This window comes from Mesocricetus auratus, unplaced genomic scaffold (assembly GCF_017639785.1).
Source record: "Mesocricetus auratus isolate SY011 unplaced genomic scaffold, BCM_Maur_2.0 Super-Scaffold_100009, whole genome shotgun sequence".
Lineage (NCBI taxonomy): Eukaryota > Metazoa > Chordata > Mammalia > Rodentia > Cricetidae > Mesocricetus > Mesocricetus auratus.
Genome location: NW_024429193.1, coordinates 25,777,897 through 25,792,613, shown reverse-complemented (window position 1 = coordinate 25,792,613; position 14,717 = coordinate 25,777,897). Strand labels below are relative to the sequence as shown.

Below are 14,717 nucleotides of genomic sequence, written 5' to 3'. Positions count from 1 at the left end.
ACAGGGTTTCTCTGCGTCCCTTGACTGTCCTGGAACTTGCTTTGTAGACCAGGCTGACCTCAAACAACCAGAGATCCACCCACCTCTGCCTAACGAGTGCTGCAATTAAAGGCATGCACCACTAGGCCCAGCCTAATTCTTTAAATAAACAAAAGTGGAAATATAATATACTAAAGCATTAAGATTAAGTGAAATTCATCCCAATGATGCAGGAATAATTGTATGAAATCCACAAATATGATATACTACACCAACAGAATGAAGTACAAAACTATAGGATCATCTCAACTGGTACAGAAAAGGTGATATTTTATAGCAGGCAATATTCTTATATATAATCAATGCTAAGCAAACTAGGTATAAAAATAATAAAGACCATTTATAGGAAGGCAGCCAGCAGTAGACTGAAAGTACATAGCTGGGAGCTTTCTCTTCAGACCTGGAACAAGACAACAGTGCCTCTTTTATTCAACCTTATGCTGGAAGTCGTCCAACTCTAATGAGAGAATAAATAAAAGTTGTCAAAATCTGAACAGAAAGAAACCAAATTATCACTGTTTGACATTGACATGATTTTACACAAAAAACACCCAAGCCCCAAAACAAACTACCAAGACAACAAATCAGTAGCAATGCTTTTTTGTCAATAGCAAATAAAATGAAATAGAAATAAAGAGTACAGTCTCTACTTGTACATATTATAGCAAAAGAAATGTTATCAGGGCTGGGAAAGTGACTGAGTTTGGTAAGCGCTTGCTGCTGAAGCAGGAAGACCTACATTCGATTCCCCAGAGATCACACAGAAAGAAAGCTGTATGTTATGTTCTCCTGTAACTCCACACTAAGGATACAGAGACAGGAGAATCCCTTGTCCTTGCTTACCAGCCAAGTCTAGCCAAATCAGTGATCTCCAGGTTCAGTAAGATCCTGTCTCAAAAACATAAGGCAAAGGGTGACTGAGGAACACATCCTCTGTCAAATTCTGGCCTCCATATACAAGTGCACACACACCTGCACACATGCACATCAAAAAAGAAATCAGTATGCCAAGGAGACACATCCCTGTTCATGACAGCCAAGAAACAGACACAGCCTGAATGTCCACCAACTGATAAGTGGATGAACCAAATGTGCTAAATAGCACAGGAGAACACTGTTAGCCACAAGAATAATGGATATTCATTGTCATTGCTGACAATGTGGATGACTTGGAGATCATTTTGTTTAGTGTGAGATGCTGGGCACAGAAAGCCAAATATCCTATAATCTCCCGCATACTGAAATCTAAAAATGTACTTTTTAAAGTTGAAATAGTAGAATAGTGGTTGCCAGAGGTAGAAGCGAATGTTGGCGTACAGTTAGATAAAATATGCTACTGCACAGTGTGATGGTTGTAGATAAACATTATATACAATCTAAAATCTAGAAGGAAGGATTTTGAAAGGTTTCATCATAACAGGATGATAAATGCTTAATGAAATATATATTTTATCTGATGTAAGCACTGTACAATCTTTACAATATTGAAATAGTGCTCATTAATATGTAAATTTAAATGTGAATGAAAATTCATTCAAAACTGTATACTGTGAAGAATAATGAGTACAAATTGAGGAATAGTGAAATTTGTACATTGCAACTACAAAATATTGCTGAAAGAAATTGCCGATCTAAGTAAATGGAAGGTTGACTAGTGTTCATGAACTGGAAGATTTACTATTGCTTTGATGAAGATGCTAGTACAATAATATCATGATTCTGATAGCATTTTTTGTAGAAGTAAAAGAAAAAACATCCTGTAATTCACATGGAATTTCTAGATACCAAGTGGCAAAACCAGACGACCAGAAGATGCACATTTCCTGGCTTCAGAACTTACTGCCAGCCTTCAGAAATCAAAGCAGTATGAAACACACCTTCCATACAGAAAGAGTATTGGTCACTGACTTGAATTTAACAAGAAGCACAATAGTTTTTAAATAATTCAAAGAATAAGTAAACTACCTGAATAGAATTTGATGGCATTAAAACTGCCCATCTGACATACAAACTGGGACTCTTGTGTCTTGTAAGTATGGAGGTATCAATATTACTATATGATGACTAAATATATTCAGTACAGATTGCATCTATATTGGTCAAAATTATAAGATTAGGAAGATCTTTGTACCAACAGGCTTAAAGTCAACCCAAGCCTAAAAGTATTTAAAATGAAAATCACAGCAAAGTTTCACTTTTGTGTCATTTGTGTCATTGAAATGATATTTTCCAAAACTCGCCCTGCAGTTGCTACACTGAAGTCCATTCCCTGGACATAAAGAAAGGCTGATGCATGTATGTACACACACATACACACACAATGAAAATAAAATTTATTTTTAAAAGCATAAAGGTATCTCTTACTAAACTGAAAGTGTTCAATTAATTCCAGACAGGTGTACATCTGATACAGCAATAGTTAATACAGTCTATCATCTGTATCATGCTGTAAATGACCAAATATTTTAAGAGGAAGGTCTTATATCCTTGACCCAACTTGCTCAAAGGAATTTATTTTTTACATTAAACACTTTAAAAAGGAAATTTGCTTTTCAGTACCCATAGCAACCATTTACTCATAGTAGTCCAATCTCAACCTAAGTCTCATAAATACAAGCCCCATAGTGAATCTGTCTTTCCTTAAAGAAGTTGTTGCTTAATGAGAATGACAACTTAGTATCATACTGTGAACTTTGTTTGGGGGTCCTTCCCCCCCTGAGTGAGAATAATGCTGTGGGTTGTAACTCTAAAAATAGTAATGGGTCTCAGACTGGAAAACTAACAAGCACTATAGACCAGAAGAAAATAAAAGCTCCAACATGGGTTCTATTCAACTGTAGTGTGTGCTGAAGAAAGCATGTAAACATAATGTTGCTGTTTAGCTATGAACAAAATTATTCTACTTTAAGGAAATATCAGAACACAGTCCAAGAATTTTGAATGCTTAAAGCAAGAGTTTTGTGACCTCAGTTTCTTTAAAATATGGCATTGTTCTTGGAATGTGTTTCCATGCTCCTCCTAGGTGTAGTCTATAGGAGTGAGTTTACTTCAGCTGTTGTTATTCATTTGCCTCTATGGAAAACATGTTGTTGTCATGTGCAGCTTGTCTTTGTGAATGTATACTTTGCTCAGGTGATTCTGAAGTGAACCCTTGGAGTATGAATTGTCTGATGCTCTGAAAAAAGTAGGCTATTGTGTGAGACTTTAGTCCACTTCATTTTAAGGCCCCGCTCTCCCAGGTTTATACCACCAACTAGAGCAGAAAAGAAGGAAAGTTACCTAATTGTACTCAGTGTATTATAACAAAATATTGAGTAGGAAGGCTTTAAAAGTAGAGATTTACTCTGGGCAGTAGTGGTGAATGCCTTCAATCCCAGCAGTTGGGAGGCAGAGGCAGGTAGATTTCCAAATTTGAGACCAGTTTGGCTGGTCTTACACAGTGAGTTCCAGGACAGCCAGGACTACACAGAAAAATCTTGTCTTAGGGGATATATATATATATCTGTATATCTATCTATAGACAGACAGACAGACAGACAGACAGAGAGATATATCTGTCTCTATATCGAGGGAGAGAGAGAGAGAGAGAGAGAGAGAGAGAGAGAGAGAGAGAGAGAGAGAGAGAGAGAGAGAGAGAGAGAGAACTTCCTCAGTTCTGATTTGGCTTGCCAAATTATAGTTTCTAAAGCTGAAAAGTCCAAGATGCTGCAGATCCAGTGTCTAATGAGGGCCTGCTTACTAATCATAGAGGGCCCTCTTCTCACAGTATAAAAAGAAGGAAACTCTCAGAGTCTATTTCATAAGAGAACCAAAGCTAGAGGGTGTAGCTTAATGGTAGAACCCTTGTCTACTGTCCATGAAGTCCTGAGATCATTTCCTAGAATGGGGGTGGGGGTGATGGATGGATGGGGAGGCAGCTGACTATAAGGGTTCTACCTTAGGCTCTCATCATCTACCCTAGGCCTTTCCTTATAATGCATTCACTGTGGCTATGAAAATGTAAACAAATTAAGAACGCAGACCCAGACTATTACACTCTTATTAACACACCATCTCTCTTCTTTGCTCAAGCTCTTCCTCCTAATGTTTAAGAGATTATCCAACTACACCTACTAAAGCACTAAAGCCAATTGAGCATACAGATTGTCTCTATAGAAACCTATGTAATTCCAGATAATTACCATGTAGTTCTTCAAATTCATATATAAATTAACATAATTTCTATGGAGTCTTTTCTATTTTTAGAACATGTAATACACATCTTTATGGTTGTTCTCAAACCTCTAGATAAAGAGTGGGAAGCAAATCTCCTTTATCAGTTCCAGGTCATCGCTTCCTGCTTGATCAACGTTGGCTGTGGTTAGCCTTGGACTTCTCCCTGACTTTTTCCACACTGTGCTTGTCACTGACCATTTCAGTCTGAGGATCTATATCAGATAAGAAGGAAAGTTTTAAATATTAATGCAACGTGAACACTGAATTTCCATTTTCCAGAACAACTGCCAAGTCATCCTCTGGGCACTTACTTCCATGCCCTGCTAAGAAGAAAAGTTATCTTGTCCCAGTCTGTGTTATTCTACCTACTGACCCTGCCTCCCACCACTTAATTACTCCAGGCCACAGGAATGTGTGTGGCTGAACAAGGAACTAAGCACAGGAGCCCTCTTCCCTGACCTGCAAAGGACCGAGCTTGGCTGTGGTCCATCACAGCCCTGAATGTTTGATTCTGAGTTTTTATCATACACATTCTTCTCAGAACAGGGGTAGCACACAGTGTGGGCCTACTGTTCTCAGTTGTCTAGTGTAAACAAAGTGATAGATGATTACTGCTGAATTCACTTCCCAAATATACAGATCAAAAGGAAATATAGCAGGAGAGTCTGTAGGTCTCCTGACACACGGAATTATTACATGATGGAATTTTATCAGAAGTGCTGTTCTCTGACATGAGCCAGTGTATACTTTCTTAGGAATAAGAACTATTTCAAATAACATTGCTATCATATTTACTTTTTAAATTTTTTCCTATATATACAAGACTGTTGGGAGTTCTTTGACTGTGTAAACAATTTTTAAGCAATAACTTAGGGTTCTATAGAGGACCATCATAAAAAAGTGCTAAGTGAGCATCTTAAATTTGTAAATGAAGTTATTATAAAAGAAAAATTGTTATCTAGAGTACACTGTGAGTTTGGAGAGGTCTTTGAACCTGTTGGAAAAATACATAAATGTATACATGTATGCTATTTTTGAGGGAAAGAAAGTTATCCTATGACTGGCAAAAGGATATGTGATGTAATAACTAGTAAGACTCAAGGGGTGTGGGCCTACATCATGGGGTATCCAGGTATTCCTCAAGTACTGCCTTCTATCTCGTTTGTCTGCTTTGTGAATCTGAGTGTATGCAATTGCTCAATGGTGGAACTGTAAATTCTTCTACTTAGAAAAGTAAATAAGGAAAGGGAAGAGGAAGGAAACTATTTGGGTCTGGGGTTTCTATAGACCACAGCAATGAAAACAATCTTGGGAAAAAAAAAGGTCTACATTGTATGGGAATTAGACCATGGAAGGCAGGGATAGAAGCAGGAAAACGAGTTAAGAGTTGAATAACTGTAATCTAGGGATCAAATAACAGGTCACTTGGGATAGTCCAGTATAGTAGCTGATAAGGAGTGATCACATTCTGAATATGTTTTGAGGATTTAAAACTATGTGGGAGCCACAGGAGAGAGAATATCAGCTTTATTTCCTGACTACCTAGAGGAATAAGTTGCCATTTCCTGAGATGAAGGAAGTTAAGGTAGACATGGCTAGAAACCAATGATTACTTCTGAGAGGACAACAAGTCTAGGACAGAAAGATTAATGAGCTTGTAGCTTAGGGAAGAGACAGTTTAGTCACAAGTGTATAGATGGGAGTAAAGCCCTGAAACTAACTGAAACCACATAGCTGTGTATGAGGAAGACAAAGCTGGGGGCAGAGAAGATGGACAGGAAACCCACCAGAGTGGACAGAAGGGTACAGATAGTGAGTTAGTATGAGAATCCGATGAGGCTGGAAGACTTAATAACTGATTGAGGAAAATTTTGAGAAAGGGAGGGGGCATAGTCAAATGTGTAATGGCATTGATGGATCAAGTGGAGTTTTAACCAAAGTAACCCTAATCATGGGATCTGGCCATGCATGACACATTAATAACCTTGATAGGAGTATTGGGGAGTGATAGGAACAAAAGTTTATCTGAAAGACTTTGGGAGAACAGGCCTCATGAAAAAAAAATGGAGAGACAGAAATAAACCTAGAAGTAAACGAAATTCAAAGAGCATCTGTCATGCTGTGTACCCTGCTTGGATCCCAATTCAAATAACTCAAGTGAGCAAACATTGAAGAATAGGTGGGTGTGTGCATAGAGGCAGATAGAGAGGTGGACATTCTTTTTAAAGATAACCTGTCTCTGTAGGCTAAACTGGCCTCAAACTTGTAAGGGTCTCCAGCTGAACCCTCCAGTGGTGTACCCCCAAACCTGGATATTGTTATTACCTAAATGTGATACCACTGGTATTGTATATATTTAAGTCTTTTCATTTTAAATAACTTATGTGTTAAATGTGACAGTTTCCAGAATTTGCATCAGAAGAAATAAAAAGGTGACATGATTATATTGGAGTAAAATGGAATAAATTCACTGCAAGTTATGTTCATTAAGCTAAGCTGTGGGCTTGTTATACCATTCTGGTTTGTTTTAGTATGTTTCTTAATAAAAAGGAAAAGAGAATGGGAAGAAATGAAGTTAATGTAGCAACTACAGATAGTATAAAGTTAAAACACAGAAAGAGTTCATTCAATTAATCATGTAACTATGAACACAAACTATTAAAAAACATTTAAGGCAGTTATACTATTAAATTTCCTAAACCCCAAAATAGGTTGTTCAAAAACAAAAAATACTTAAAATACTTATTGTAACCCTAATGTATACCATACTATGGATTTCAAATCTCATAGATACTATTGAAACAGTTGTCTATATAACAAATGTATCTCAAAATCCTGGATAATGTAAGGACTTTTTTTATCCAACTCTCACCTTTTTTAACTGAAGTAGCATTTTCTGTTTGTTGTGGTTTCACCAGCCTTGACAAAATCCATGTTGACATTCACTTGTTACTAACATGACACATGGACCCTTTAAGATTACTTCAGTGTACTACTCTTATGGGCCGGGAATGGGCTTGTGACCATGGCAGGAGGCTCCTGATAGAAGGGACCTTCTGTCTTGTGTGCTCACTTGCTCTTCTGTCATTCTAAGACGTGTGAGAGGCCTCGCCTGATGTGGCTCCTCAGTATTGACCTTCCCCTATCCCAGGGTTGTTTAAAATAAGCTTCCATCGTAAGTTACCTAGTCTGTGGCATTCTGTTATAGCAGCAGAAAATACACTGAAGAACCAATATGTACCATCCCTGAGGTTGCCTGGTGTGTCCTGCACTTTTCACAACTGCCCAGGCCAGGGTATACAGTGACTAAGGGCCATGGCTTCCCCTTCTTGGCTTTGCAGTATTGCTGTTTTCATCTTCGAGTGAAATTAAGTAGCCACTTTGTTGTCATTACATATTATTTCTGTGGAAACTCACTTCACGTTTTATGAAGTACAAATAAACTCCAGTAAGTAAAATGAAATACATGAGTACAAAAATGGCAGGGATGAAACACTTATCTCAGTTATGGGAAGAACACAGTAAGAATGGGAATGAAGGGTGGCATTCAGAATTGCACCTGACCACGTAGTGATGGAGGAGATCAGGGTAGTATTGAATATTCCAGTCTCTTGCTCTGATCACTGACAGATCTCACATGCTTCCATTGCTGTTAGTAAGATATCCTGTCCTGCTGACCACACCTTCAGGAGCAGTCCCAGAAATGTCTTCAGGAATCCAGGCAAGACAACATTGTGCTAGGCAAAGACTTGAGAAAAGAACATCTAAGGGTGAGTTCCTTATTTGGGCTCAGATTTAGAGGTGTGTGACGAGGGCATTGACTGGGCAGAGTCACTCCCAGCGCAGAGCCCAGGGAACTGAGAGAAGCAATGTCCGTTTTCTCTTTTACTCCTGGGCCCTCAGCCTGTGGGATACCGCTGGCCACTTTCAGGGCAGGCCCATCCTCCTCAGTCTTCTGTGGAAGTACCATTGTGGACACACCCAGGCACTTCTCAGTCCCATCAAGATCATAGGATTCATGGTCACAGCATGTTGTTCTAAGTGAACATAGAGAAATCGTTTTCTTATCTCAAACACGTATGACTCGGGGTCTTGCCAGATTCTTACAAACTGATTAAACAATTCACAAGCTTCACCAATGTACCATGGTCTCGTGTGCTGTAATACTGATTGTGGGCCATATTTTCAGCATTCTAGATTCATAAGGCCAGCACTGGCCTCAATTAAGTGTATAACTCCAGCTACTCATAGTATTCTTTCATGTTCCCTCACTCAGTACCATGCCCATCTAGAAATAGCATTGTCATCCCAAAAATGTAGATTATTGAGGGAATAGAGAAGACAAGACTTCTCTGGGTTTGAGCAGTGTGTTTGTTAATTGTCCTATCTCCAGTATGAACTTCAAAGTCAAAGGTCAAATCAGGCGACTTAGTGGTCCTGTAGTAGCTTGAATGAGAGTGGCCTCTCTGGTCCCCCCTAAGTCTTGCTGGGTTCTGGACTTTCTGTTTGCTTGCTCTGCTTGTTCAATATCGTTTGACTTTCTGCATGATCCTATGCAGTGCTTCTCTACATTGTAGCTACCCCAGCTTATCGTCAAGTACTCTGTGGCTACCCAAAAAAAAAAAAAAAAAATCCCCTTCACTTGTTTTCCTGCTACACAGAGCTTGATCTCTGGATCATGAAAACAAAAGGGAATGGCACCTACAAAACCTTCCATGTGCTGTGCTTTGAGGAGTGCTTAACCAACTCTAGACATGCAAACCAGCACCAGAGAGTACTGACCAGATCTTTGATTAAAAAAAGAACACAAGATTTTTATCCTCTTTGTGGAGGCTTAGTGCCCACATGAAATGCAGTCTAAACATCCCGAAACCTCCCAGCAATGTCCAGATCTCTAGGAATCTTTTGCTGTAGACCCTGGCTGTACGATGGGAAATTGCATCGTTGGGTCTCAGACTAACTGACCTGCAATAAATCCCATTATCCAATACTGGCTGACATTGGAATCAGCTAGGATAGACTGAAAAAAAGAAAAACTGGTGTTGGAGCACAGCCTCAGAAACTCATGAATGGACCTTGTTACTGCTGCTCACGAAAAGCCCCTACCAAGCAGTTCTGCTGGCTTTACCCCAGCCCACTGGTACTGCTCCCTATGTCTAGTGAGTGCTTTCCCTGTGAGTGTACAGTTGCTAGACTTTCCCTCATGTGCCCACCCCGCCAGCATTTGCTGAAGCTGCTGAAGGTCTGCCCCTGAGAAGGGGGGTGGGGTGGGCTAGAACCAACAAATGCCTGCACGTGTGGTTCTCACGCTCTCACTACTCATCTCCATGTGTGACTTGACTTTTTATCATACTGAAAGCCACACCCAGCATATTCAAAGCCATTTCTTTCCTCCCTAACCTATCAGTCTCTCACCAAAAATACTGTCTGATCAGTGTAGCAATTTTCATCACTGAATTTGATCCCTATTCACTTCAGGAGTCAGTAATGAGGGTAATGGAGTGGGCTGGGGGGGGGCAGCTTCCCCAACACCTTTCATAAAGTGCCCTAACAACTGCCTTTCTGCCTCTGTAATCCCATACTCTTTGTAATAATTGTCTGATTACCATCTCCTTCATTCATAAAGACCTCAAAACGTGTCTAATACTGACTAGACACTCAGGGAAATGAGCGACCGGAGAAAAGAAGGGCTGGAAAGATGAAAAGATGTAGCCGTGCTTCTGCGGCAGGACCAGTATTTAACATGGATCGAAGAATCAGAGCAGAACTCCCCTCTGGTGTGGAAACACAACAGTTGCTTTTCTTCTTTCTGAAATACAGTTTGGGTCCTCTCAAGGCAGTCTGAACATTTTCTGTCTCCTTGTGCTCCCGTTTCCGCTCCCTTTTCAGACCACCCACACAGCAGCAACCTGGTTGTTTCCAATCGCTTCCCTCTGCCTATTTTGCCATTCCAATTTTCCAGCTTTACAGCAACCTAGTTGTTATGTCCAGCCGTGATAGGAACTCTTTACAGCTCTGCAACATCAGTTAAGAGATTAGTTAAATGTGCAATAGTCCTTCCTACTCATTTTCTTACTTCTGAGGTGGTTTCTTTCTTTCTTTCTTTTTTTAAGTGCTGAAAGCTGAGTGCCTCCCCACAAGGCCCTTTTGGCAATGCTATGTTTATCTAGGATTTCCAGCCTCCGTGGTAATTGTACTGCTGCATGCGGGAAAACGCAGCTGTGTCGGTAATCATACGGTATGAGACGGCGCTGCCTGTCCATTCAGGTGGATGAATCTGGTGCCACTGTTCTCAGGGACTAGGATCCAAGACAAGTGGGCAAGAGTGCAGGGAGGAGATGCGCTCACTGTGGCCTGAGTTAACACAGTAGCACAGTTTCTCCAACATTAGTTATGACTAAAGATGTCCAGCTGGTACCTTAAACGAGCACAGGGTTTCAAATGTAAATGGCCACGTGTATCTCAAGGGACTAGAGAATCATGGAGAAAGGGGTGGGGTTAGCACTGTTGGCATCCATTTATGTGAACTGCTATGAGGAATGTTACAATCATATTCCAGCAATGTATATGCTCTGCCTACACACTGACTATCCATTTGTCTTTTGTGTTTGTTTTTGTTTTTCGAGCCTGGCTGTCCTGGAACTCACAGAGATCCACCTGCCTCTTCGCCACCACCACCCCCCAACAAGTGCTGGGATTAAAGGCGTGTCCTTTTGTCTTAAGACAGTATTTTGTACAATTGTCCCTGAAATCATTTAAGGAGGTTTGGGGTTTTTTATTTATCTCTTATACTCCTGTGTTTATTTTGTGTCTTTGTGGGCTTGTGAACCATAAGGGAGAGATACCTTTTAAAGTGTACATTCTTGAGTCCCAGGTCAGTAAAACACAGTCTCTGGGACTGAGACCTTGAACGTATCTGACCATACTTTCAGTTGGCTTTTTTGATCCCTAAGTTTAGACCACTGTACTGAAACCTAGCTATTAAACCTCAAATATTCGCAGGAAGCCATAGCCCCATGAGCAGATGCTAATCCTGAGGTCAGAATTTTTTGAAGTGATGAGAAAGGTGTAGGTTATGAATCTCCAAGAAGAAGGAAGGGGGTCTGACCAGGAGGAAGAAATAGAGGCAGACGAGTTGAGAAGCCAAAGGAAAACCTCCCTCCATTATTTTTCCTCAGGCTTACTAGTCATTTGTCATCATTCAGTTCAACTTCGAAAATGTATGTTGACCCCTTGTCATGTGTCAGACACTAGGAATATTAAAGTAGAACTAAGCCACTTCCCTCAAGGAGGTTACAGTTTGGTAAAGGATGCTCTGAAAATGAGTCACATGATTAAATTTGCTAATACCAAAGACTGAGGATCAAATAAGAATCTTTGAGAGCTAAAAGAGAACCAGTCTAAGACGGTGACAGGAAAACAGGTCAACGCTTCCTTATTCAGTAGTACAGTGAATGGGGAGAGGCAGTCAGGGACCCTGGAGAGGCTAAATCTGCAGAGTCCCGTGGGCCAGGCATCAAGAAGGTCTTCTGGATGAGGCCTTACGTAGTTCAAGTTGATGATCTCAAAATGTTCGTTTGGATGCTTCAAATACATGATACAACTGGAATGCGCCCCTCCCCCTTGAGACATTTTACACAGAACTGCTGTAAGTGATAATTTTACCACAATATCAGAACTTGTTCAAAGTAGATTTGGGGCTGCTTTAACCATCACGGAAGGTAACAAAGTAGCAACAGAAAGGAGTAGCAAGAGGCTAATGGACTAGGAGGAGCTGACTCTCTCTATAACCTTTACACAGCATTCAGTTAAAGCTACTTGTGAAAGCACGTTTATCCCATAGCATTAAGAAGCTTTTTTGGCAATAAATAGGTGATTTAGTGTATATTAAAAGACAAAACACACAGGCGCCTCCTTAGCGCAGTAGGCAGCATGTCAGTCTCATAAAAGACTTAGACAAAAGTGACTATAGCAACTACTGCTATAAAAATACCTTTGTCTCTCACAGCTTGATAAAAACTGGGTGGTGAAGAAATCCTGGAATGATTTCTCTGACACTTTCCTCTTTTCAGTTCGCAGCTCACCTTGTGAAGATGAAGTATCCACGAGTCTGCATTCTAGATGGTGGCATTAATAAGATTAAGCCAACAGGACTCCTCACTGTCCCTTCTCCTCAGATATGAAGGACCAGGCGCATAGCTGACAAGGACAGAGGCATTGCGCATTGCCCCCAGAGGCACAGCTCTTCACAGTCTGTCACAGAGACACAAGTGGACCTCCAGACCACTGCTATGCCACAACGCTTTGTCATGAGATACTTTTGTAAATCTTGTGAGTCAAATGTTCACCTGTCTAAGCAGGAAACTTGACTGTACATGTATTGCTGAAGGAATTTCATAATAGTGAAATCTGATCGTGTGTTTTTACCACAATGCCACATAAAGCCAGAGGAATTCAGCTGACAGGGCACATTTAGCATTATCAAGAATCTAAGATGCTCTGAGAAAGCCATATCCCAGGCACTGAGCAGACTGTCCTAACAAAGAGCTCAGAAACATGGCATGAAATCACACCTCTCAACAACAGCAGGATTTGGAAAGCTCTTCATAATAAATGTGGCATTTGGTGACTCACAAATAAGGGGGGAGGGTGGTTAGTCCATTGTGAGAAGTGGTAGCAGCACATTCAGAGAATGGTTTCAGAAAGCAGCCATATTTGATAACCTATTTGTGCACTTCCTATAGCAGGGACCCCAACAGCGTTTCTGGTCTAGCACATACAAGTCTGTTCAGGCAGAGGCTATAATCTTATCTTCACCATGATGCAGAGCCGGCATCTTCTGCTTTACGCCACAGAGCAGTGTGCTTTTTGTGAGGAACTAAAGCTCTTCAGACTGTGGCAGCTTGCACAGGTCTAAGCCAGGTAGGTCCCAGCGCTAAGAGCAGAAATGGACACAAGCCCCTGTCCCTAACCAAGAGGCCATCCCAGGTTAGTATCCACTCACAAAGGAAAACTACTTTCTCCATAGTCTTACTGGGGACACAAATCACACTTAAGGTCAGGCCCCAGGCCCACTAGTAGACAGCTAACACAACCCTCAATTATATTTTTGGAGTTTGGCATTTTTTTTTGTGGGGGGAGGGCTTGTTTTGGTTTTGTCTGATGTTGTTTCATTTGAATATTTCTTACCTAATTTTTTTCCTTACATATATCATTGTTTCTGATTTTGTGTTTTTATGGGTTTCATTTATGGATGTATGGGTATATATGTGTTTCTTTATGTTATTTTTGTTTGTTTTTATTTGCCTTTTTTTCTGTGTAGAGAAAAAGAAGGCATAGAGTTGGAAGTATGGGGAGGATCAAGGAGGGGATAAGGTTGGAGAAACTATGATAAGAAAATAGGGTATTAAGAAAAAATATTTTTGATTTTTAATAAAGGCTCCTTAGCTCCTATGGTTGTCTGTAATCTAAAAGAAAAGGAATGAAGGAGGGAAGATAGGGCAGAAACAGGAGAGAAAAGGAAGGAAGAAAGCATTTCCTTCCCCTCAAAGACACAGACTGGACGCTGGCACGTCCTTTCTGCTGTCACAGCAGTGGGCAGACTGTACACATATGACTGCACCAGGGCGTGACAATGACAGCTGAGATTATAGCCTCTGGCTGACAGCCATCTCCCCAGCTCAGAAACCCTGGCTACAGGGAAGAGAAAATATATACTGAGAGCCAGCCAGGAGCCTCTGCCTCGGCCACACTATTTGAACAATTAAGTACTGAGCTTTACTGAATCTAGGGAACCACAATTGAATATACCACAAATATGTAATCAGAAAATCTAAGACATTTCATAATTTATAAAAGGAACTTTTTTCCAGCTTTCTGAAATGGGAATATATCACAATTAGTGAAATACATCCTTTAGTTTCAAAATTGCTTCAGAAATATTAAGTCTTCATAACTTCTGTTCCTCTTCAGTGTGAAGACTGTCTACTCTGAACATTTGTACAAGAACCTCAAGTTTCTGGGCCGTGATGTCATTCTTACTGTTACTGTCTTTATTACACTTGTATCCAATTTTGTGTGTGCATATGTGTGTGGTTGCTGGTTCCTATTCATATGGTGTCATCATCTTATTCACCCTTCTGGGTATTTTTGTTCGTTTTATTTTGTTTGCTTTGTTTTGAAGATGAGATTGCTAGCTGAACCTAGAGCTCACAGGTTGCCTAGACTGACATACCAGCAAACTCCTGGGTCCCCTGCCTTCAACCTCCAGGCTAGGGTTGCAGGCACACACCTGCCATCACCATGCTCAACCACTTAGTTGGGTTCGGGAGACCCGAACTCAGATCTTCATACTTGAAAGGCAAACACTCTCCCCACTGAGCCATTTCTTCATCCTGCATCTATTTTTAAGCGAAATATACTTTGCAAAGCATAAAATTCACCCTTTATGGCATGTGATTCAG

At 40.5% G+C, this 14,717-nt stretch overlaps 1 protein-coding gene across 11 annotated transcripts in view; it reads left to right on the top strand.

Moving 5' to 3' along the window:
* The window catches only part of Tbck (TBC1 domain containing kinase), a 136,560-nt gene extending 122,234 nt beyond the window's left edge, over positions 1-14,326 (top strand). For 5 of the 11 annotated variants that reach the window (XM_021234002.2, XM_021233999.2, XM_021233998.2 and 2 more), the window contains one exon: positions 1,821-3,497. In XM_021234002.2, coding sequence (XP_021089661.1) covers positions 1,821-1,946 — 126 coding nt within the window. In that variant the 3' untranslated portion in view covers positions 1,947-3,497. Of the gene's footprint in view, positions 1-1,820; positions 3,498-4,326; positions 4,503-4,533; positions 6,699-7,910; positions 8,025-12,326 lie in introns of those variants that run through there. The other 6 variants (XM_013121928.3, XM_013121927.3, XR_005879313.1 and 3 more) reach the window with 5 other exon arrangements.
* The last annotated feature ends 391 nt before the right edge of the window (positions 14,327-14,717 follow it).